At 40.6% G+C, this 26,048-nt stretch overlaps 1 protein-coding gene and 1 long non-coding RNA gene across 15 annotated transcripts in view; one reads left to right on the forward strand and one right to left on the reverse strand.

Moving 5' to 3' along the window:
• The window catches only part of Ryr3 (ryanodine receptor 3), a 547,337-nt gene that overhangs the window by 253,494 nt on the left and 267,795 nt on the right, over positions 1–26,048 (reverse strand). For 13 of the 14 annotated variants that reach the window (XR_010064867.1, XR_010064868.1, XM_063284953.1 and 10 more), the window contains 7 exons: positions 21,973–22,141; positions 20,065–20,200; positions 19,588–19,683; positions 18,022–18,140; positions 12,507–12,640; positions 10,693–10,934; positions 2,773–2,965 (listed from right to left, as the gene is read on the reverse strand). Coding sequence is in view for 12 of the 14 variants with exons in the window: in XM_063284953.1 (XP_063141023.1) it covers positions 2,773–2,965; positions 10,693–10,934; positions 12,507–12,640; positions 18,022–18,140; positions 19,588–19,683; positions 20,065–20,200; positions 21,973–22,141 (1,089 nt within the window). In the remaining 2 variants the exon portion in view is untranslated. Of the gene's footprint in view, positions 1–2,772; positions 2,966–10,692; positions 10,935–12,506; positions 12,641–13,030; positions 17,950–18,021; positions 18,141–19,587; positions 19,684–20,064; positions 20,201–21,972; positions 22,142–26,048 lie in introns of those variants that run through there. The other variant, XM_063284956.1, reaches the window with a different exon arrangement.
• LOC108350585 (uncharacterized) lies at positions 3,791–5,595 on the forward strand. Its single transcript, XR_001837450.3, has 2 exons — positions 3,791–4,022; positions 5,424–5,595. It is a non-coding gene; the product is annotated as an uncharacterized LOC108350585 (long non-coding RNA).

Here is a 26,048-nt window from a genome sequence, read left to right on the forward strand (position 1 = left end):
TCAAGACGGATGATCAAAATGTGAATGCTTCACTCCTTCTTTAAATGAGGAAAAAGAATACCCTTGGCAGGGAAGGGAGAGGCAAAGATTAAAACAGAGACTGAAGGAGCACCCATTCAGAGCCTGCCCCACATGTGGCCCATACATATACAGCCACCCAATTAGACAAGATGGATGAAGCAAAGAAGTGCAGACCGACAGGAGCCGGATGTAGATCGCTCCTGAGAGACACAGCCAGAATACAGCAAATATAGAGGCGAATGCCAGCAGCAAACCACTGAACTGAGAATAGGTCCCCTATTGAAGGAATCAGAGAAAGAACTGGAAGAGCTTGAAGGGGCTCGAGACCCCAAAAGTACAACAATGCCAAGCAACCAGAGCTTCCAGGGACTAAGCCACTACCTAAAGACTATACATGGACTGACCCTGGACTCTGACCCCATATGTAGCAATGAATATCCTAGTAAGAGCACCAGTGGAAGGGGAAGCCCTGGGTCCTGCTAAGACTGAACCCCCAGTGAACTAGTCTATGGGGGGAGGGCGGCAATGGGGGGAGGGTTGGGAGGGGAACACCCATAAGGAAGGGGAGGGGGGAGGGGGATGTTTGCCCGGAAACCGGGAAAGGGAATAACACTCGAAATGTATATAAGAAATACTCAAGTTAATAAAAAAAAGAAAAAAAAAAAAGAAAAAAAATATGTTTCATTTTATTTAAATAAAAATTAAACTAATAAATATTCATTAAAGTTATTAAACTAAATTTTAATAAAATAATATATAATGATTTAAAGAATCTAAATAGTTTTTCTCAAATGAGATCTTAAAAGGTAAGTGTTCTCTCTCTGTAAAAATAGTCTAGAGCCACTAAGTGGCATTGGTCCAAAGAAAGGGGAAGGGTTGTGGGGGAAACAGGCCATGAACTCTGCAGACATGTGCTTTCAGGGTCACCTGTTTTACCACAGAAGGTACCACGCCAAAGGGATGACCCATGCGTGTTGCCCTAGACTTCTGTGTATTCTCTCTGCTCCTTGGGAATGGAGCTAGAAAGATGTGGACTGTGACTTACACTAGGCTCCTTTGACTGCCATAGAGCTTTTGCTCTAATCCATTCTCTTCTCCCCTTGGAAAATACACAAACATATATGGCTTTGCTAATCTTCATGAATGCTGAAGCCCATGCCAGTGGTTTCATTCTGAAAATCCTACTCGGGGGCTTTGCAGTGGCTGCTTGACAGTCAACACTAAACTCCTGTTCTCATACCCTGCTCCTGCTGCACTGTTCTATGGTATCCATGGATACAAGTGTGATGGGAACTGTAACTCCTATGTCAGCCTTGGATTTGCCAGGTATGTTGGATTGACTGAGTCAGTGGTCCTCAGGGATCTGTTCATCTCCCCATCTCAGTGCTGATATCACAAATGCACATAATCAATCCCCTGGCTTATTTTTATGTGTATCCTTGGGATTGAATGAAAAGTGTGTGTGTGTGTGTGTGTGTGTGTGTGTGTGTGTGTGTGTAACTGAACTATCTTCCCAGCTCCCCAAATATATGGCTTTAAAGAATATCACAAGCCCAGATATTTTATCTGTAATTTCTAGAGATGTATTTTGGACTTTGGAATTTATAAGCATTCAAAAAAGAAAGAGGTTGTGTGTGTGACATTCATACATGTCAAACAGAACTACCAGCTAGAGGAGAAGCAGTATCCAGTGTTTAGATATACAAATTTCTCTGTGGTTAAACATACCAACATTCATAGAAATTATGTTGTCAAAAGTTGAAAACCAGTTACATTTCTATTGATGACCGCTTTGTTACAATTGTTGTTCAGGTTACTTTTGCTACAAAATGTGTCCTGAACAAATTTGTGGTTTTCGAAGAATCTTAGACTTTGCAGTCATTGGTAAGAAACTCCTAATATTTCATGGGATTTTTCTAAAACTCAATTTGAAAACAGCAATGCGAAACCAGAGTTATATGCACATGTATCTCATATATCTGTAATAATGCTATTTATAACAATAAAAATAGAATTATCATGAAAAGGTAGCACTAAAGTAATGGCTATATTATGAGGCAGTGAAATAAAGAAAGATTATTTGGCCATAAAAATAATTTTGAGGGTGCCTAATGAGTCACGAAAAATCTCATTACTTATTTCTGAGTGAAAAATTATACTTCATATTGCAGTGACTACAATTTAGAAAGTATACACACCTTTTGTATTTGTACCTAAAAGACAAATATAAGAAAATATTAATAGCAATTATAGCATTAGAATTAGGTGTACCAGGCAGTGGTGGCACATGCTTTTAATTCTTGCATTTAGGACACAGAGGCAGGTAGATCTCCAAATTCGAGGCATTCTGGTTTACAGAGTGACTGCTAGGATAGCCAGAGCCACACAGAGAAACCTTGTCTTAAAAAACCAAAAATAAAATAAGATAAAATAAATTGGAAGGTGACTTTTACTGTAATATTTGTAATTATTTCTTTCAAGGACTTCATAACAAGCATGTATTGTTCATATGATTTCTCATACATGTTATCTGAGTAAACAGTATTTACCCCTGCAGGAGGAACCTATTCAGTAAGCGGGTGGAGGAAATGAGTTTGGTTGCCTCTTGCCCTTTTGCCACCACCTTCTTGGGAGTAATTTGGCTTTGAATGAAACCCTAAAAGAAAGTATTGGTTTCTCAGAAGGAGAGGGTAAAGGGAGTCTTAAAGTGGGGCCATAGCTATTTCCCAGGAAATGGCAGCCATAACTTACTTGACACCAGCCGAAAAACTCATCACGGGGAAAAAGAGTCCATCTGTGTTGAAATTCTCAAACATTCCCTGCACAGGTTGTCCATTGATTCGGAAAGAAATGCTGGGTACTCCAAGGTCAAGGCAGCAGCTCACCACATCATCTGACTTCAGCAGATGCTGGTTGATGGAGGCCACAGCTCTGGGTATCCGGCCTGGTGAGTAGAGAGCAGGAATAAAAACTGTGGGACCCTGGAGTCATGCATCAGGTAGAGACATACTCAAGAGGCTATAATTGAGAGATGGAGAAACACATTACGTATGCAGTATAAGAAGAGTTCAGGATATGCTACTGTAGTGGAAACCCAATCTCTTGCTGCATGAGACGAGAGGGGGAAATTATTTCCTAAGCTGGCGAGTGGACAGACACCTTGCTTGACATGAACCAAGTCTCAGAGAAAGTCCTAAGGCTAAGAGTGAGGCCAATGAGAAGTGAGTCTACAAGGTATGTACTCAGACTGTGCCGGTGTTAGAAGTAAGCAGCAGACAGCTTTTACTAAGTGGAGGTCCTTGGAGATAGGGGTGTAACATGTAGTCATAGGTGAGAGAAGGCCTTCTCTCTTTCACTTTCTCAGAAGGATGTGGGCTCTGATTGAGAGGGTTGTCAGAGAGAACTGCACCCCCTCTAGTCAGGAAACCATGCAACAAGGTTTGATTGCTTTAAATAGCTTTATTATTATAGATAAGGAGGCAAACACATTCTCATTTATAGGTGCATTAGTGGTTATAAAATGCCTTTCTATACCTTCCTCATAAAATGATTGAACACTTCTGACTCAAAATAGTGAGAAAATGCCTTGCTTTTCTGTGTTATTATCATGATTCTCCCCAGACCCCTCTCAGACAGGGAGAAGCTGGACTTTAGTTTCAGTAACAAGATAAAGACAGCTTGTTTCTTTAAGAGTACAATTAATACATGTTATTAATCATCACACAGAAAAGTAAGGGAAAAAAGTATAACTCCATAGTGTGGTGAATTAGTGACTTTGGAATGCCTGACCCTGAACAGGACTTCTAGATCATGACCTCACAAGGCTCAGAGAACACTGCAAATGAAGAGCATAAATGATATAGGAGACAGGTTAAAGAGGCGTGCTGTGAAACAATCTTCTGGACAAAACAAGGCTGATACGTTCGTGAACTTACCACAGTTGTGGTTACCTACATGAGACTTATACAGGATTGGACCTGTCACCATTTCAAGATGTATGGGTGAGAGATTATGAGCTCCCGCCTCTTACTGAGGGATTATGGGCAATTAAGGGGTATTAGAGGCAGGGATGTAATTTTCTTTAGAGGTGAAGACCATGATAGGCTGCCAATGTTCCAGTAAACAACCTCTTGACCCATGCTCATGTAAACAACCTGAATTAAACTCAGTGGCTCAAAAAATCCTTCAAGTAGAGGCAGGAGGACTTGTTGAGAGGAACAAAGTTGCCAACAAAAGAGAGAGGAGCATGAGAGCAGGTAATGGGGGCATGAAAACCACCAAGATTCTGTATAAACATCTATGAATTTGTCCGAGTAAGAAAAAATGCTTCCATTAAAACACCATTAATGTGAACACACACACACACACACACACACACACACACACACACACACGTATTCACACAAAATGTATCCAACCCAGAATGTGTCTTTTGTATTATTTTGCCAAATTACATTATAAGTTATAGCATAATTCTATACACATTAAAAGCTAGATTTTAATGACCTCTCAAAACATAATGAAAGGTAACTAAAATAAATCTATTCTTGATGTATATATATTATTTACAAATTTTGCACATATATTCGGTGATATTACTAATCTCAACCTCAAACCATTTAACTTTTATGGTGGCTAATACTATTTCAGTAATAGGTTAAAAGCTAAGTGGTTGATTTTTAAAAAATAGCAAAATTATTATATATTTTAATTTAAAAATAAGTACTTTCTCTGATTTATGGGACTGAAGGAAAGCCGCATTCCAGCTCCCTCCCCTCCATCATAAATAATAAATGCTCATTTTAAATCCCTTGAAAGAAATAATTACAAATATTATAGTAAAATCACCTTCCATTTTATTTTATCTTATTTATTTTTGTTTTTTTTAAGACAGGGTTCTCTCTGTACCTGATACTATATCTGGGGCTGAGAATCAAAAGCAGAAGGCCCATTTTGTGCTTTAAGAAGTTCACTGTCTCTGGATAGGGAGTGGATAGTCAAAAATTATAGCAATAGGAAAACTGTTAGGAGGAAGGCCCATGTCTGCTGGGGGTAGAGGACGATGCCACGCCTGTCTGCAAACATGGGAGACATGGGAACTTCAGAAATGAACAGGATACTAGATAAATGGGAAAATGCTGAAGCTGAGGGGTGAGGGCTGGTGAGAGGGGGTTACAGGAGATGGGGTGGGGTTGATGAAGCTAGGCAGAACACAGAGCTTGGGTATCCACACTGCGGAGGCCACAGCACCGAATGTCATCAGTGGGGATCTCCAATTCATCACTTTACCAACTCTAGATAGACACAGTGGGAGACCTACAGGCAAAATTATTTAAATATGAAACAAAACAGAGCGCCGTGTGGATTGCAGGTGGTATTGACATCTTCCCATTTTTTTCCAGAAATTGACTGACTCCTCTCAGTTCATGGGGCTTAGCCATCCCAGGACCTATACTCTGTCTCCTCTTCCCTCAAGTCTGCTTTGAAAGGAACTTAGGGAAACTCAGAAAAACCTGCTGTGTTTGTCTCACGCTTGAGTTCTGATTTTCCCATTAAAATGGTTGTTACCAACAACCCATTTCTTTTCTTTCTTTTTTTTTTTAACTATTATTTTGGCTTCCAGAAAATATCCTTCATAAACAATTCCCAACCTATCTGTGATTTTGGAAAAAACAGCAGAACAACTGACACGTGAGTTTGGACAATTTCAAAGCAAACAGAACCTTGAAAGATAAAATTCACAAGGAACTTCCTAAGCCTCATACAGGTCAAAATGGAGCTTGCAGAGTTGAGCTGTGATTCTACTGTCTCCTTCCCCTCTCTTCAGAGTCCTTCGAGGAGATAAGGCACAGAAGATAAGGATCCACACCTCCTAGTGGTTGATGCTCCATGGCAGAAGACTCCCTTCCATGGCAACTATCAATTTCAAAATGTAGTGCAGCTATGTTTCATTCCTGGGCTCTAGTGAGCCTTCTGCCTCAGCATTCCTAACAGCTGACTTTATGGGGATGTACCATCCAGCCCAACTTTATGCCTTGTTCTAATTAGAAAAGTCTCCATAAAGTAAGCAATCTCCCAGCACCCCTCCCCCAATCAACAACTGGGTACCTGGGAAAGCCAGGGTCTTTTTTCCTTGACCTTTTTCACTGATAACAATGTTACCATTGCAATTCTTTTCAAAGACAACATCGATTGTTCTTTAACAAATGCGTGACAGATCAGTTCGAGTCAGTGGCTTAATTTACGTCCACAGATGACGATAAAGTTAATGGACCCGGAAACTTAAATCTCAAGGAAAAGAAGACAATTTGTCACGACCAGTTTTCAATCTGTCTTCCTAATCTTCTTCCACCCTCTCCTACATCATCTGAGTGTTATTTCCATGCTATTAAGTCATCAGGCAATTACCCTTTCCTCAGACGCCTGAATTTCCCTGCTGTCCTGGTGGGAGTCATTAACAAACACCATATTCCTTCAGCTGAAGCACATACTGATATATTTACCTGGAACACCTTCTATAAGATAGCTGTCTCCTGTGTAGAGCTTGAGAAATCAGGGTGTAGTCTGGACTGAAGGAGGCCTTGGGCTTCAGAGCATGAGAATGGAAAGTGTAACTCTTATAGACACTATCTTTTCTACAGCTTCTCAGAGGGACTAAGGGGCTGAGACCTTGAGCAAACTTTCATTGGATTATATCGTAAGGCATGCATATTATTTAGACTCAATAATATGAGTCTAAACCCGAGTTTCCAGCTATTTTTGCACTTCTCTGATAAGACAGAGCCACTGCAGGTGATGACCTGTGTGACCCTGAATCATTTCCCTTGCTTGTTCATAGGATACAGGATGGACAATGAAAAGATGGACAGGGGCAATTATCTACTTAAACAATGATGCACAATTCTTGATGCTTACGTCCTGAAGTGCACAGGAGTGTGCCCCCTTTTGATATAGCATGGTTAGTGTCCTTGCCTCTGGACTCACTGAAGTCCTCAGTGTGGTTAGTTTTTTGGCCCTGGACTCACTGAAGTGTTTGTTCCCAAGTGTCTACAAATAGACACAAGAGTTTCCTAAGTGCCTAGGTGTATTCCTGCAGCATCAAAAAGGATGGAAGTTTTTCCTTCGAGAATGATTCGTTTGCCTTTGAACCAAGAGTCAAATATGCTTAATCTATTGAGTGGCTATTCAGAGTCCTCTGCAGGAATTGTCTGGGTTCATTTGAGCAAACAGACTTGGGATGATGAGATGGGAGCCATCAGTAGCAGTGTGAATGGCTCCACAAGTGAAGCTCATTCAGTCACCCTCAGACTTCATCTGGGAGTTGCTGATATGAATGAGTATTCTTCCTTTCCCATTCACAGTCAATTTTCACCTCCCAGAGATAGTGTGTATCATCTGGTGATACACCTAAGCTAAAAGCTCCAACTGTACACCTCCAGACTCAGTGATTTCACAATGGCACTTGTATGACTAGGAAGGGAAGATACATTTTCTATGAAGAACTAGGGGAGGCGAGTGGAGGTGGGGTAGAGAGCAAGATGAATTTCCTTCTGCTGAGCTCATCCTGCCATAGTTTTTGCATGTTCCAAGTTGTCCCTTTGGTCTCACAGAACAAAAGTAGATGTTTGAATCCTTCCCATCCCTCTCTATGGTCTAGGATAGATAAATGTACAAATGAAAATATAATAACACTTAAAGTTTTAAACTCCATGCGAAACAGCACAAAAATAACAAATATCATTAATAAAATCACTCCAAGAAGCATGTCACCAGAATCTCAGGTGACACAAGTTATTAATATCAGGTAGCTAGAATATGGTCTAAGGCAATGGTTCTCAACCTTTGGGTTGCAGCCCTATGAGGGTCAAACAACCCTTCACAGGGGTCCTCTAAGGCCATCAAAACCTCAGAGATTTACATTACTACTTATAGCAGTAGCCATTTACAGTTATGAAGTAGCAATGAAATTAATTTTATGGTTGGGGGTCACCACCACATGAGGAACTGTACTAAATGGTCACAAGCATTAGGAATGTTGGGAACCAGTGGTCTAATGGAAGAAGGAGAATGTGACGGGTATGCACTTCTCAGTTACACAAGAAAATTCAGTATGTAGTTTCATTTTGTAGAGAAATATTTCTTTCATACTGAATTTAAGAAGACTGTATCATGGCTCCTCTGTAAGAAATATGCCCCACAATGCTTCTTTGAGGCATTTTTATCAGGCACACATCATCTCCAACTGCAGTTCTTAAGGAAAGACAGACAATATATGCTTTGGACAATAAGCAGTAGAGGTACTTACAGTGAAAACTCTAGAGTTGGTCTTGCATATTTCACCCAGGCAGAAACAACCCATTCCTTCACATTTATGGGCCATGGTTATGTATGGCAAAATCATCAGTATTTATCTTCTTAAAGAGTCTCGATTTTTTTTAGATTAACATTAACTTACAGATGCTAACAAGCATGGCGTGAGGCAGCAAGCAGTGTTAAGGCCCTGGCCTTGATGATCTATTCAGATCAGGAGCCTTCCCAGGGTGACTGACTATATTTCTTGGTGTCTTTTTGTATCAGTGTCTGTTTCTGTAACATGAGTTCAGTATTTGCTACCTTAAAGGTCATTATGACATTACAGCATGTGTCTCACTACCCACTAAATAAAGCAAATTATTGCCAATGTGCATATTCAAAAACCCTAACAACCCTATTTGAAATAAGGACTGATAGATACATGCCAAGGGCTAGCTAGCCAGGGCATCGGAGTAGACTGAGGCAGGCAAGCAATGGATGGTGTAGGCAATTGCAGAGGCAAACCTTGGTTTTGTGAAGGCAAACCTGCTTACTTTTGGTAATATTTGCCTTCCTAAACCCTTCACTACGCTGTAGCCAAAAGCTGCTGACTTCTGGTGATTAACACCTCCTGTTAGCAGCTAAGGAAGGATTAAGTAAAGAAGTTGGCTACTCCAATTCTTTGTTCTTTGTCTCACAGGTCCCTGGCTGATCAGGCAAGAGGCTCAGAATTTGTTAACTCTTTGTGAGTCAGAAAGAAAGGGAAAAATAAAAAAGCACACGTGCAACACACACACACACACACACACACACGCGCACGCACACACGCACACACACACACACACACACACACACGCACACACACACACACACTCATTCACTCAGTATGAGACAGAAATAGAGGCTCCATTTTACCTTTACTTTCTGTTTTCACTATATATACTTTCTCTAAAAAAAAATAACCTCATACAGCTATCATGTAAAACTGTTACAGCCGGATAATTAATTACATTTTTTCTAAATACATTTAAATTCCAATAAATTCATAGTAAGTTTACAGCACTAGTTCATGTCATAGATCGATACAGTTTAAAGAGTAACAACAGAATTGTTTACATGTCTTTCCATCTCATTAAACATTCATCATCTGTTACTAGTCCCTCATAGGTTTATTATAAATTTAAAGCTATGTGTTTTATGTCACAAGTTAGGATGGTTTTGTCAAGAGACAAATCATCTGCCTTGTGTCTTATTATTTTGAAGTTTTATATAAATAAATTAGTCAATATTTCATTTTTTGTCCTTGTACCTACAATAAATTGTCCATTCCCAGTTTACGGCTTTTAGTTACCAGGTAATGGTCCTATGCCTTACCTGGAAGGAACGCTTTCCTTTATCATAAGTTTGTTCCAAGCCTGTTTTCTGTTTCTTGTACAATCAGCCCATGACACATGAGGGTTTATAGAACTCTTATTTGCTTTTACACTGTAGAGGACTTGAAATTACTTGTATAAATCTAGGAATTCTATAAAATCATTATTAGGATTTATAAAATCATCAATTTGTCTCCACAGCATTACTACACGAGAGTACACCTTCATGTTGATCTGCATAAAATCTGCCCAATAGAGTGGGCCAATACCCAGTAACTATTAGACCATGTAATAGTGACAGGAAAGGCATGTCAACAGCAAGAAGCAATTCTGGGATGAAGTCTCTTGGGACCTTGCCTCACAGAGCTCACCCATCACAGCCATGTAAAATGGTGTCCCATCTCCAGAAAATTCACTTGTATGTCTTTAGCCTTCTTAAATGGCTTTTGATAGATACCGGCACTTAATATATCAAATACTTTTCTTATTGCTGTGATCGAATATCTACAAGACAGGAAGGCAGGGCTTATGTTTGTTTACAGCTATCTTATCAGGGGAGGCATGCTAGTGGGTGGATCTGTGGAAGTGAGAACAAATGGCAGATGCTTGTTAATTTAATATACCACTTGACCAGAAGTAGAGAGAGGGTAGGAAGTTGGGCTTGACTGTAAACCTCAAGGTATGTCTCCAGTGACCTATTTCCTCTAGCTTGATACTATCTCAGTTTTTCAAAAAAGTGCCCTTAGCTGGTAACCAAGAATTCAAGCACATGTACCTGTGATGGGCATTTTACACTTAAATTGTGAAAGTGATCTGTGTTGGGTGACGTAGCTGTGAACTCCCAGAATAAAGCAATAGATAAAACTTATTTAAACTTGATGCTTTTTCCACCCAACAATCTCACAGGATTCAAGCATTTCTACCATTTCAACTCAAAGTGAACACCATGAGGCTCAGTAATCTTCAGCAATAAAACAGAAGGTGGAAGCCTTCACAAGGTACTCACCTGACCAGAGATGAAGCCCATCAAAGCCATAGGAGTACAGGTCATCACCAACACCGTTGCCTCCCCATCCTTCTCCACCTCCAGGGTATGGGGCATAGCCTGAAGAGGAGGCCCAGCCCACCCGCAGATGAGTGGGCTCTGCTGTTAGGAAAGGCTCCACTTGGTCGATAATTAACTCAAAGTACCACTTCTTGTACTGGGGTGAACCTTCAGCAACTCCCAGGAAGATGTTTGGTCGGATACTGAAATTAAACATGGGACAGGCTGCTTCTGCAGAGAGCAAATAACTGAAAAACAAGTTGAACCAGACCCAGAAGGAGGCATTGGCCCAGTTACACCTAGGTCAGAGCCTTTTAACCTTTTGTTTGTTTGTTTGTTATTGAACAACCTTCAGCAATTGGCCAAGCTTGTAGTGGGCAATATGAGGGCATCAGTGACTTCCTATAAAATATAAAGATTTTTTTTAAAAAATTAACTCAAGGCAAGGCATTTATTGAATGCCGACCATGTGCAACAATGCTGTATATATTATAAGGGTCGCATCATCACCAACCTTTGTGTCTTTCTGTAAGTGACATCATTTATATGAACTCCATCTTCTGATACACAAGCTTAAATCCAATCATTTTCAAATTAGTAGTTTTGTTCCCTAAGCATATTTCATACTCCAAAGCATTAAGAAGTTACTATTAGCCAACCTTGTTAAGTATGGGAAGGCAACGAAGGGTTTTCAATGTCTGGATTATGCAAGAGCGACTCTTTTTGGGCTTGGGTATGTTCTACTTGAGATGGACACATGTAAATGAGGCTGTATTAAGATGTATGTTAAGAAGGAGGATCTGGCCAGGCAGTGGCCAGCACTTTAATCCCAGCACTCAGGATGCTGGTGGATCTCTGAGTTTGAGGCTAGCCTGGTCTACAGAGTGAATTCCAGAACGATCAGGACTGTATACAGAATCCCTGTCTTAAAAAACAAACAAAACAAAACAAACAAACAAATAAAAAACCCCACCCACCAAACAAACAAAAAACCAGGAAGAAGAGGAAGAGGAAGAGGAGGAGGAGTTAGAAGGAAGAAGAGGAGGAAGAGAAGGAGGAAGGAAGAGGAGGGAGGAAGAAGAGAAGGGAGCAGGAGGAGTTAGAAGGAGGAGAAGGAAAGGAAGGAGGAGGAGAAAGAGGAGGAGTAGGGGGAGGAGGAGAAGAAGGAAAAGGAAAAGAGGAAAAGGAAAAGAGGAAGAGGAAGAGGAAGAAGAGAATGATCTGTGTGATTTCCGAGGTTTGTATGTTGCTCTGTACTATGGAAGAAGTTTTTCCCCTCACTACTGTGGGTCAGAATGTGGATCAGATGGAAAATAGAAAAGGCACATAAAGCCTATCAGGCTAAGGCCCAGTGAGCTTACTTGTGTCCCATGTGGTCACAGGTAGGGACCAGTGGGCTTGAAGGTTTGGTTGGGCCTGTCTTGACCCTCATAGGTTATCAGCCAGGTAAATACCCATGTGCCCTTGAATGTAAGCAACTGTAGTAACAACTTGGGTCATGCGTCATATAAAATGTTTTAGAATGATAGTATTCGAAAACATTAATATATGATGAAGTAATAAAGGTACATTCATTTTAAAACAAAACTTCTTCAGTCATTTGAATGTACTTATCTTCCTTTCTCGGCTTTTTAACTTCAAAGGTTATTTTCCAAAATTCCCCTTAAAGAGGCATACAGAGTATACCTTTGTTTGGTCTTAGCTTGAACTCCAATAACGTCCTTTTTCCTATCAAGATACACACTCGGCATCTGGAATAACACTAGTGACCTTACCTGGTGACATCATTAATTAGCCGTGTCTGCAGAAGCAGGTTCCTTCGGGGTAGTAGGTTGTCACAGATCAGATTCTGGTTGGCTCTTACTGCAACCCCATTGCAGAGACAGAGGGAGCACAGGACATCAAGAACCTGCAGGAGGACATAACCAGCTCTAAACCTGAGCTCCAAGGGGAAGCGTACAATGTACAGAAACTTATCATCACTACATAGAAAAGTAAGTGTCATGTAGGGTATGAATAAGTGATGGGTATATGGAAAACTAGCCTAGAGCTATGAGAGCCTTACTCAGTAGGAGAGACCGATGCTAAAGAGGCTGCTGCTACTGCTTGGAAAATGAGGCTCAGAATTCTTCTAGACCCATCACCTCACTCTTTTACTCCGTCTCTCCAGACTATGCTTGCCATCTGTGGTCAAATTCTATTAGAGTCACAACTTAGACTATGGAGATAAACTGTCCAGCCAGGATTAGGACTAGGGTATGGCGAAATTCCTAAGGCACCAAGTCCAGTCACAACTCACTTGCCCAGTCATTAAATCAAATCCTTTCCACAGGGCTGGCCATCCAACTTCACACTTAGCCGGCCCATGTGCTTTGCACCGAGGGTTAGTAAGGTGCTCAGGTTTTGGGGGTGATGAACATTCAGGGCCCATTTGCTTAGGATCTGGAATGCAGCAGGATTCGGAACTCCACGCATCAGTGTAGTCCCCTGTTCTTGGATATCTTACTGTGATATCATCAGAGTACATGACGATTCATATATTCCTGGAAACCAATGTTCAAAGTGTTCTACCTACTCTCTTCCTTCCGCCTGGGAGGACAGCAAATCTGCAAGAGCCTATGAGATTCATAAATCTGAGAGACTTGACACCAAGCCCCTGTGGCTATTTCCAGCTGCCTCGTAAGTGGAAATGGCCCTCTACCTCCACTCCTCCTCCATGCTGTCATCAGCCCTGCCCTATCTCATTCTGATGCATCCCCTTACATTCAGATTTTGTGTTTGTACCCTGGCAGAGCAAACAGTGCTGGGGCAGGCACTACTCCTATCTCCTCTACAGGGAGGAATGTGCAAATAGCTGATAAATAGCAGCCACATTGTGGCTGTCTGGCCACAGTGACAGGGAAGTGGGCAAATACATTTCAATCTTTCCAAGTGGCCACAGAAGACTCAGCACTTGGTGAGATCGGATACCTTAAGATCGTTGATAGCATTTGTGTCCATAATTCTCACAAACCAATTTTCCACCTGACTCCCTGAGTGTCAATTTCATTCTAGACAAATACAGAGCACATTTATGGGACAAACAGAAAAGGAAGCCCCAAAGCAGCTTTCCAGGGCACTCATACCATTACCATTTCATGACAGATATTGGCTGTGGAGATTTGAAATGCGGAGGGTGATTTCTCACTCTAAGCAAAGAGCCATGGATGACCAGAAAATTAAATACTTTCCATCTGGTCTATCATACACTTTCATCTGTTTTCCTTGGAGTGATAGCTGTGGAGACCTTGCTGCGGTAGCCAGAGCAAAAGCTGAGCTTAATTCATATACAATGAGAAAAGCAAAGTGAAATAAAGACAGCATGAAACGTACAGCCTGATAGATCAATGCCTCATCTATAAACTGGTGACTCCATAAAGATGCTCACTTGGCAATGTTTAGACTTTTAGATGGCATTTCTTCATGTATTACTGGGGAATAGGGACGTACTTCTTTCTAAGAGTATTTAAATGGGTTCTCTTCGGTGAGAAGAGGGTGTACACGGGACTGCACCACAAGAACTCACAGGGATCTTGCCTAGAGAACATCTGTGCTTGCTAATTTCTCAGCAGCCCTAGGAAGCTTGCATGGCGAGGTAGGTTCTGCTGAGTGTCCCTCAGACTCTGCATCTTTGTTTTCCTGAGCTGACAGGAGGTCTACTTTGTAGGTGTATGGGTTGTCATATAACTTATAGTTCAGCTTAAGAACAGTTGGGTCGATGAATGACATTCCTCAAACTCTTTTCTCATTGATCCCTGTTCTCCTTCCCTCTGCCTACAGATCCAATTCAGAATTAACAGCACCCAGAACACCATTCTCAGATTCTTGGGCCGGCAGCACTGACATCACTTGGGAGCTTACCAGAAACAAAGATGCACAGATTTCCCCTGCTCTTTTTTATTTTAATCAGCACCCATTAAGTTTTATAAAATGGATGTTTTACTATGTCATAGTATCCCCTACCCCAACTCTAAAGCGAAGCCTTGATGTTAAAAGATATTCCGGCGATGTCTAGATTTGTGAGTACATGGTGTCTAGCAAAGCCCCCAAGAGAGCTTGTGTCTCTGAATAGACACAGGATGGAGCCCTGCGACTGATGGGCTGTATGCTGAGTCACTGAATGCAGGCTTGTCTTAGACTTCAGCTTCTCTAATCACTGGAACACTTTTAACATTATAATCATTTTTATCACTGATACCACATTTTGTCCATTAGCCATCCAATGACCCTTCTCTCCTTCACTCTATATGGGAAATACACACTCACATGGGGATCCTACTTTAAAGAAAAAAGTTCACACTACACGTCAACACAACACATTCGGATGCTGTATTGTCACTAGTCTTTATGTGTAAAGCACATTCACTGTAAAACTCAAACTATTTCTAGCTTGCGATCTCTGGGTCAAGTTGCATATTTGAAAAAAAAAAGCAGCACTTCCTGCTCCCTGGGATCATATTTTTCTCCCTGAGGATGAGAGCTGAGTGGTTGGGAGTCATTCTCTGCTGTAGTAGCTGCCAGGAAACAACTGACTGTAGGAGCTATGGAGCAACGGTGTGGGAGTTAATGATTTGTTTACTTACATTCTGTGTAAACTAAACTTTTGATTCTGATTCATTCTTTCCAGGGACCAATGAGATTACTATTTTACCATATATTTTTCTCACAAGTGACTCAAAATTATTATGAAATGAAAATGATAATAAAAATATTTATCTGTGACAAGTTTGAGGCAAGTCATTAGGGAAGCAAGTAGACAAGTGCATCATTATGATGTTACTAATAACTGCAAGCTCTGAGGGAAAATATAGGATAAATGCTATAATTTTTAGCAATTATACTTTTTGTCAAACAAATCAGTGCTAGTGACAATGTTTCTCCCCGCCGATTTCCCTTTTGTTCTGTAATATAAGCCATGCGTGCAGCCTCTCATAAATTCAAGGTGAGACAGAGGCCGATTAGGGGCCTGTTCACTTAGTAATTTTGTTTATTAAACATGTGACAAGCATACATGGACGTCTGTATTATTAGACATATTATCTTGATCCTGTAGTGTTCACAAACAGTATTTATCATGAGGTAACTTACAATGGGCCAGGGAAATAGTCTGTGAGAAATAACCAGAGTGAAATGAAAATTCAGACAGTTGTTATAAAAAAGTTGTGTAAGAGTAGAAGTGGTGAGATCAATTACAGCTGGGATTTTGAAGGAGTGGCACTTAAATGAAGCTTTGAAGAGTGAACTAAAAGTTTTAATGTTGCTTTTTAATTGACAAGAGAAGAATGTCGATAGCTCCTGGAAATGTTGGAAGTGAGGAGGGGCTGAGGCTCTACAAGAATAAAGTCCCTGGGAGGTCAACAGGAAGAGTGCATTCAAAACGGATGGAGAGGATCCTATGACGCATCTTTCTCGTTTTCACCAAGATTGTGTTCCTCCCCTATGACTTTTGATCTCAGATTCAAATAAGAAGCAATGCTTTCTCCACAGAGACTCAGCGAACAACGTAAAAAGGATAGGAAGGAAGTGGGCATGAAACCCGTGCTCTACTCGTACACAGTCTAGATTCTAAGCAAATGGCAGGTGGTGTGATGGGACAAGAATGGATTCTCAGCTCCCACTCTATACAGAAACTCTTTAAAGGACACGTTCAAGAGTGATGGGTCCCTCAAGCTTCAGTGTTAGCCTATAGTGTCTAATTGCACTTTAAAGAGTCTTGTATTTAGGTAATTCTAAAAACAAAAATTAATCTCCTCCCAGAACACTTAGGCTATGAAGCCAATGTTCACAACTTGAGCTTGAGTTACTGGCAGGAAATGAAAGCATTTAGTTCTAGCATGCTTTGAACTTTCTGCCTCTGCCAAGTGGAAATGATAATACTATCACCTCAGAGGGGCATGGCTAAGATAAAGAGTAGATGTATGTGGACATAGAAAGTGGTCCTGACACTCCATGAGTGCAAAAGAAATGCTATTTGTCCCCGCCTTTATCACATCATCCTCCAAAGATAACTGCTTAGGTTCCCTGAGACTCTACAATTCTATGTATTGTTAGTCACTGTCTTTATAGAAAACTTTCAAATGTTGGGGCTACAGAAAGCACAGAAGGATGGATAGAGGGAGACATCATTGACTTTTTCTAAGCAAAAATGAAATGTAAGAATAGTCTGGTCTACATTCAGGTCTTTACAAAACTACCCTCAAGACACTAGTGATACTTTAAGCCTACACTTTTCTTTAAAAATAAAGTCTGCAGTCACACCCATCTATCAAATCTATCAAATGTAGGGTATGCTTGGTGAGACTTTGTTTTAAAACAGTGTTTTTCTGTCTAGTCTCAGGAATAGTGCTCCCACTACCTTGGCTTCCCAGGCCTCTGTTTTCTCAATTGTGGAATGGGCAGAATATTTGTCAAGTTGTCATTAAATGCCATCCAATTGATGCCTTTTGGATGTAGGAAGTTGGAAGGAAGCTGGCTATTTTTAAAGTGCTTCATTTGGAATCACTGTAGCAGGCTCTAAGGTAATGAAACCAGGGCAACCCTCCTTTATATGGCTTCTCTGTCTTCAGTGCTAGACGGCAGCCCAAGCCATTTGTTACTTATGTGCCTATCAATAATTCTGACTACATTTTGCAGACAGGGAGGAATATGTTGGAATGTATAGGAGTTGTACTAAGCTCAAGCCTCATGCTTGTTTTTGATTTACCATGTTCAAGAAAGCAATTACAGACCCCACATATTTTTCTTCTTTGCCAAGCAATTTCACAGATATTAAGGGCCATAGCTTTTCTGCTTCCTCAGGCCATTGCATATCGTGCAGTCAGTGCTGCATGAGCTCCTTTTCCTGGACTGAGACACATCCCAAAATATAGTTCCCTTCCTACCAAATAATGGTAGGCGAGAGCAAGGGACTCAGCTTTACCCCCTCTAATCTGTGAAAGCATAGCTGGACAATGAGATCCCACACTGGTAAGCTCATAGGTCCTAGAGTGAGAGCCCCACAGTAAGGTGTATGCTAAAGTCTAATAATGACAGGATGTACTTAGGGAGCTGTGGAAACTCTCACCTAAGATCCAGTAAGGCTGTCTATCTTGGACTGTATCTATAGATTTTCAGAATCCCAGTTTCCCAAAGCTTTTGCAAAAGTCAATCAAGAGACTATGCATCACTCTTCCAGCTAGAATGGGTATTAGTGTGAGGGAAAGAAAAGGCAAGAAAATAAACCAATGGGAGTGGCCTCTCTTCCATACCCACCTTGTGATTCCGCCCGTGCTTATCCAGTAGGGAGATGATGGACTTGATGTGGCCCTCTGCTATTAGGTTTAAGGCTTCTGGGCTTTCAATCAAGATGCAGTGCAAGACCTCCAAGATACCTGCACGAATGGTATGGCAATTATTTGCCCATCCAGCAAGTGGCAGAACTGGCCAAAAACAAATGTAAAGGGAGCATCCTCCCGGGCCAGATGCCACAGCACATTGACTCTACTAAATCTTCCCATGCAGAAGAGAGATGTAGTCATTCCTGGTAGATTTCAGGGGCCCTTCGATTTAGAGGTGAGTTTACTTCAAAACTAACTTAATCCATCCTTTCCTGGACAGTAGCATGATCTTTATAAAATAGAGTAAAGTGCCTATAAAGTAGAATTCTTAAATTCACCAAATCAGACAGTACTTTATTTAAATACAGATAAGCAGCTGCCCAACTTACTACAGTTTCTAAAGACCATGCCAGTAGCTTAGAAAGATTCTGGCTTTGTCCCCAGGTAAGTGTCTTTTTTCCCCTTAAGAACTGGGATTAGTTGTTATTTCCAATGTCTTAGTGTAGCAATAAAGTTTGAGCTTGAGAAACAGAGACTGTTGGACCCCATTGGCACGGTGGATGGTTTTCTATGTCAAGACTTGGGGCCTAAGGTAAGCTAATATTTCTGTAGCATGGCACATACAATATTAAAATCACGATGAGAACCCAAGGGAAGTCGTTGGCCAAGAGCCTCACTGGTTTTATTTTTAAAAGTTCCTTGATTCTGTTTTATTCAATCAAGGTATTCTTAACTCGTCCTGAAATATAATTTCACCAACAAAAGGCGGCACTGGAGAAAAGGAACACTTAAAATGATGTGAGCAGGACAGAGGTCCTTGGGGGACTGTCTCTTGGCTGCTTTCCTCAAGCACCTGCCACCTCTAGAATGTAAGAAAAGCATCAAAACCCTGCAGCTTCCCAGAGGACCCACACACCTGCCGTGTGCACTCATTTTAGAAGACGCAAATTTCTCAGCCTTGTGGGATCATTATTTACCTATGACTATAATGCTCATGTTTTCTGAGAGTCATCAGGAGGGTCCATAGATGTGATATTTGAGGAGTAGGTAAGTGAGGATTATTTACTCTTAAATTAAAAAGTCATTCTTTCATTCTACTAAGCTACTAGGGGATCATGCCAAGTACCCAGAAAATGGGAGAGCAGGAGGAGGCCAGTATTACTGTGTGTGGAGGGCCATAGAGTGAAGCCAAAAGCACTGAGTGAAAAGTTAAACAAAAGAGGAAGGATTTACAGAAGTCCAAGTTAGAGTCTGTTAAATAAAGGCCTAGTCTTGCCAGGAGGCTTCCAACTTTATTTTATTTTATTTTATTTTATTTTATTTTTGTTAAGTTGAGGATTTTCGGTCACCAAATGGAAAATATTCAATTCTGTTTTTATTTCTACAAAAGGGAAAAAATTGATCTTCTCCAGTTAAAGGTGGTTTTTTGTTTGTTTGTTTTTTGTTTTGTTATTTTGTTTGGTTTTTGTTTTGTTTTGTCACTGCTGTTGTTAATTCTTACCTGAGGAAGATTCTAATCTGTCCAACTTACTAATTAACCAATCAAGGTTATTGGAGAATTGAGCACAGTTGTTTCTGTTTCCACGAATGAGAGCAGCTGAAACCGGAAAAAAAAAATCATCACACAGGTTAAAGGGCAGAATGATGGGGCAGGAGCTTGGAAAGCTGTCGAATGATTGACAAGCTTAGTTCCTAAAAGGTCCTGAATTGGCAATCTTACCCTGTCCGGTCCTGAGACACAGGCGCATCCCTACATTAAGGAGAATTAAATCTATCACTTACGCCCTCCCATGGAATTCTGCTATGTACACCACGGCTGATGACCTAATTTGCAAAGTACAGTAAGCTACTAGTTAACAATGATTGGCCAGGTTAGGGTAGAATATTTAACAGCTTCCAAAGACTCCCAAGTTTCAAGTCAACATCCCATAGAGCCTTGCACATCTTACCTGGTGATAGGCACTGCAGGAGAACTCACCTAGTAATTTGTATAGCAGGTTCAGAATCTCTTTCCAGGCCATGCCGTTCTCTTCCCTGATGATCCCTGCAAAGTGTGCTACACTGTTGTAGATGTTTAATCGATCGATGCAGTTCAATACAAGGGCCAGCATCCCCTGAGAAGGAGAGATGAGGAAGAGCTCAGCCTTCCTGATGGATCCCTTAGCTCTTTCTCCTCCCATATCCATCACCTCCTAAAACTAACAGTTCTTAGACGCCAACAGATTTCCATGGTGCCAGTGGAGTTTTTTCTTCTTAAAAACAAAATACACATTTTTTATGCCTCATAGACTTAAATAACATCTATTTGTGGAATGAGTCAGCAGTGTCTTGTGACAGGTTTGTCCCCATGTGCTGCGTTTAACTCAGTCCAAGGACACAGCAAGGAAGATGGAGTGTAAATGAGAGAGACACACACTTTCCTTCTGTCTGATGGGAAATGATTGTGACTCAGTCACAACTGCCCTGGCGATAGCACCTACTTTTATGCCTAAACCTCAAATTTAAGAAGTCTCATTCATACTATGATTTTTGATTTTGTGGTTGGTTTTTTTTAATGGGACTTCTGTTTGTCTCCGCATCTGTTTGCATTTCCTGGCATTCTCTAGCCCCAACCCCCCAGAAGTGTGTGTGTGTGTGTGTATGTGTTGTATGTGTATGTATTGTGTGTGTATTGTATGTGTGTATGTGTGTGTGTTGTGTATGTATTGTGTGTGTATTGTATGTGTGTGTATGTATGTGTGTGTGTGTGTGTGTGTGTTGTATGTGTGTGTGTATGTGTGTCTCTTTTTCCTGTTTGTTTAGTTTGTCCTGTTCTGCTTTTTTTTAATTTTTAATTTTTAGTTTCCCTTTTGTTTGGGGGGCTGGATTTGGGGGAAAGGATCTAGGAGTTGGGGGGAGTGGTAACTATGATGAGAAAAAATTGTATGAAAAAATATTTTCAATTAAAAAAAATTCATGTATTGCCACCAGACAATCATATTCACTATCCTACCCCTAGGTAGAGTTCAGAGTCAACAAAACCTGAAGAGAAACTTCAACCCCTTTTGGGCATTTTTTACAAGAGGAAGCCACCCCATGAAAACATCTGTGCCTAGAAGGAGATGGTGAACGTCCATTCAGTAGTCTGTAGTTCTGCAGAAGGCTTCTAGGCTCTGGTTTACTTATATATGAAGACTGAACATCCCATAGCAGTAAATTTGGATGAACCTCCAGGTATAGAGTGCTGGAGAAGTTCCCCACAGCCTAATAGCACCAGATCATCATGCTCAAGTTCAGAGAAGGCTCTCACTTGTCTAAGGTCATCTGCAGTCAGGAATAGAGTCAGAATGGCCTGAGTCTTAGGACACCACATTATTTAATATTTCCCTCATATTCACTCCCTGCTCCAAAGACTCAGATGTTCACTGTCATGTGTATCCTTCAAACCTGTTTTCCAGACCCTTCTGTTGTGGGTGAATATAAGCATTTACATTTTTCAATCTGGTTTCCTAGGTAATTCTGACGTATCCCAGAATTTGTGGATCACAACCAACAGCATGTAATAACAAGCTGATTTATTGTATGTGGACTCTTTACACAGATTGCAATGAAGCATTAAATCCTAAACAGTTTGACTGTGCCAACCATCACTAATATACCAGTGGTGGTTGTCAGGAATACCAAGCCCCAGTACATCCTTTTCTTTCTAGCTTCTGGAAGCTTCTTTTTCTCAAGTCTGCTCATAAATGTGTGTATACCTATAGACAAGGCTAAGCTGCAGTCATAAGGATATTTCATCTCTGAATGCAAGGAAAATAAACCAATGAACCAATGAACCAACCAATCAATCAATCAATTGGTCTCTCTCTCTCTCTCTCTCTCTCTCTCTCTCTCTCTCTGGATTTACCTCTTCCTTGAAAAGATTCTGTCTGTTTTTTAGAGAGCGGAGCTTATTCTGTTTGTCTTCATGTTGCATGTCCTCCTCTGGTGGTTGGAAGTAGGCTATCAAGTCTTGTAGGGTCTGTAGGACCTCTTCTATTGGCAAGGCCACAGGGGCAGCTGTGCGATTGTTTCCACTAAAAAGCCATGAGATGACATTGCTCAGTTACCAGGCACTAGCAGGGCCATGACTAAGGTCTACTGGGTCCTCACTCCCTTCAACCCCACGCTGGGCACAGTGAGCTGCTTGCTGAGGTAGTCATTGCACCAACAACCACAAGCTGAAATTTGCCCAGCAACTCCGCAGCAGGAGACAATATTTGTATTCATTTACAGCTCTTTCATAAACAAGGAGACATGATTCCTTTTGGCACATTTATTTTCAAGCAACTTACAGTTTATTGCATTGCTATGCTTAGCACTCAGCACCAAACAGGCCTTTACGGAGTGTCTAATGATGATTTCTGTATAATCTAAAGAGGGAATGTCAACTGTGGTCATCAGGATGATGGTTGGTTTCTATCTGGAACATATGGTTCCCTTCATTCACCCCATCTGTCTGTCACACTTCCTCTCTTAATAAGCACACTTGGAAACATAACAAAGGTACTAATCTACAATACTGTTATTTCAAACTATGCCACCTTCACAGAAAAGATAAGTCACAAGGTTGGGGGAGGCAAGGGGCTGTCTCTTCATTTCCATTGCCTTCTCTCTTTCCTATGCACTTCCTCTCTCCAAGCGTCTTCAGATGCATCTGTATATAGTTTTGAATTTGCATATGTGCACGTGCTTGCTTTCTGTCTTCTGAGTGTTAATGTCACTTTACTCTGTGGATCTGTTTTCCACCTTTGGATCTTGCTCCCCCTGGATTCTCTCTGCACATGTCCCCTCTCTCTGGCTCTCAGCATTATCCCTCTCAGTTCCAGGGTCTACCTATCTTGGCTTCTGTTCCTTGATGCTAAACTCAAGGGACCACTGTCAATAGCTTCCCCTAATGCATATGTCTGGGAGTCTCTATCTATCACACCGTTCATCTGTCCTCCCTCACAGTTCCTAGCCATTGTACGAAGGGGAAAGAAAAAACCTGAAGGAATTTTAACTTTCCTTCCTCACTACTCTTTTGCTGTGTCCCTATTCCACAGCTGCTGCATATGTACTGTTGGCTTCTCAGAAGGGATGGAGACAAGAGCCTCCTTCCAAATTCCTTTTCTCTTTCATTTCCTAGCTGTTGCAGTGTTGGTACCTCTGCTGCATGGCTTTATTTGACATTAGTTCTTTCTTCTAAAAGATACTGTGGTGGCTGAGAAAGTAAGAGCTCTGTTGGGGCGAAGGGTCTATCATCTATCTATCTATCTATCTATCTATCTATCTATCTATCTATCTACCTGGAAGTGTTTAATTTTTTAAATACACAAACCTTGGTAAGAACAGTAGGAGGCTATTGACTTTTAGATTAGGGATGCTTTTCAGGACAAAGACTTCCAATGGAGAAGGGCAGGTCAAGAGCAAGAGCTAGCCCGGTCCATGTTATTTATTTGTGTCTGGGTGAATGTGGGGCCTCAGGAAGATACAAAGTCAACTCCAAGACTGAACTGTCAACTGCTTAAATATCCAGTGTAATTTGCAGCCAAACATAGATCCATCGGTGAATGTTCTTAGACCGGAAATGCTAAAGGAAGCACCCAGGATGAAGTTAATGACTCCAAACAGAAGGTAAAGATAACATGAAGAATTAGGGAGACAGGTGGGAAGGCATTATAATAAAACAAGGATTTAAATGTAATGTTCTGGTTTTGGTCTTCTAATTGATTCAAGAAACCGTTCTGTAAGACAATCATTATAAAGTTGTGCTGCTAGGCTTCTAACACTCAGAGATATCACCATGGCAATGTTACCACAACGGAGGAGGGAGAAAAATAGAACAATATTAGAATGAGGCTGCTTTACTTACGTTAGTATGAATTTGAAATAGGTTATTTCAAGTTCAATACACATTGGTATTACTGAGAAAAACACACTAAAGACAAAAATAAGAGTTCTCCAAAGCTGAACAGTATATTAGAAATATATATTTAACCCCAAAGAAGGCAGTAAAAGATGGAACAAAATGGTTAAGTGAAAAACAGACAAATCACAATCATAAATATAAAGATCAACATAATTAAATGTAAGTGCATTAAGCACACTGATAAAAAGAACAATGGTCAGACTCGATCTGAAGAAAAAACAATCCAGTAATTGCAATGTCCAGGACACATAGCTGAGCATGAAAGCCAGAGAGGAGGTAAAAGCCTGGGTGTGAGAAAGCGGTCAGTGCCTCAACCATAGCTGTGACCCCGAGGGGCTCCACAAAGATGAGTGAGGAGCATTTGTAGAGAAGACAATCTATCATCTCAATAGAGCCAACTTCTCAAGACAATGTACACATAATAAAAATGAGCACTTGACAGCAACGATCAGAACACATGAAGCAAGACAAACAGCCTGAGTGTGGAGACAAATTCTGTAACAGAAATGTCAATACCTTATTCTCAATCACTTAAAACCGTAAATCTTATCAGCAAAGGATTAGAATGCAGGGCAAAGAAAGAGTATTTGACAAAAATCTAATACCCATTCAAGACAAAAATACAATGAGTTTCTAGAAACAGATAGCTTGGTAAAAGACATTTACAAAGACCCTACAGAAGATACTGAGCTTAGTGATTAAAAAACAAAAACAAAGGAAAACAACAAAACAGCAAATACCTTGATGTTTTCTTCCTAAGATTTGAAATAAAACAAGAATATATGCTCACTTCATCATCATTACATACTGTACTGGATGTTCCAACCAGCACAAGCTTTGGGGTTTGGAGGCCAAATAAAGTATATTCCTACTGAAGACTCTCTTTATTCATAGATGACCAGATCTTGTAGGTAGAAAACTCTCAAAAATCTACATTATAACAAAGCCCCTAGAATTAAAAAACAATATCAATGCTGTTCTGGATACAGGATTAACATTTTAATAATGATATATGTCTATAAAGAGTAATGAATAATCCGAACTGAAATTTAAAATACAAATTTCACCTCCAAAAGAATTAAAAAGACATAAATGCCTAGGAATAAGTTGCACAAAAGCAATACAAGATGCTACACACACTGACAACCTCAGCTGTTTTTCCAAGACAACTGGAGAATATGTGAATGGAGAGGCAGTCGCATTTGTGCACTGCTAAGCATTACTATGGGAACAAACCTTCCAAAGCTAATCCACAGATTAACTGCAGTTTCTAGACATGTCCCAGAAGGGTTTTATAAATTGAATTTTTTTCCAGAACTTGACAAATTCATCCTAAACTTCACATACAAAAGCAGAATATAAAAATTACTTTAAATGAGTTATAAAATTGAAGGATCCATGTTACATGATTTCAATACTATAGTATGTTTAATAAATCATTTTAGAATAATATTATGTATATGGATCAATTAAATAATGAAGAGACCTATAGTAAACTCTTGCATTTGTGGTTATTTGATCTTTCTTTCCCTTTCTCTCAATCCCTCTTCCTCAGTCTCTCTCTCTCTCTCTCTCTCTCTCTCTCTCTCTCTCAGTGTGTGTGTGTGTGTGTGTGTGTGTGTGTGTGTGTGTGTGAGACAGAGAGAGACTGAGACACAGAGAGAGTTCGCTTGTGCAGAAATGTGTGGAGTCAAGAGGCTGACGTTGGGATTTTTTTTTATCAATCACTCTTCTCTTATTTACTGAGACAGGGCCTTTCATATAATCAGTTCTGGCTAGACTGGCTTGCCAGAAAGTCCCCAGGGCCCACCTATTTCTTCACCCTCTCCCCACACTATTATCTTAGGTTTACAGTCATACACTGCAATGATCAGATTTTACAAGGCTAGAATGTGAACTTAGGCCCTTATACTTGTATAGAAGGCACCCATCCACCAAGGCATATCTGCAGCCACCATTAAGAAAATGAGAAGAAAGTTGGGAGAGATGGCTCAATGGGTAAGAACATGGGGGTGGGGTTGTTCCAGAGTACC

The sequence above is a fragment of the Rattus norvegicus genome, chromosome 3 (genome assembly GCF_036323735.1).
Source record: "Rattus norvegicus strain BN/NHsdMcwi chromosome 3, GRCr8, whole genome shotgun sequence".
Lineage (NCBI taxonomy): Eukaryota > Metazoa > Chordata > Mammalia > Rodentia > Muridae > Rattus > Rattus norvegicus.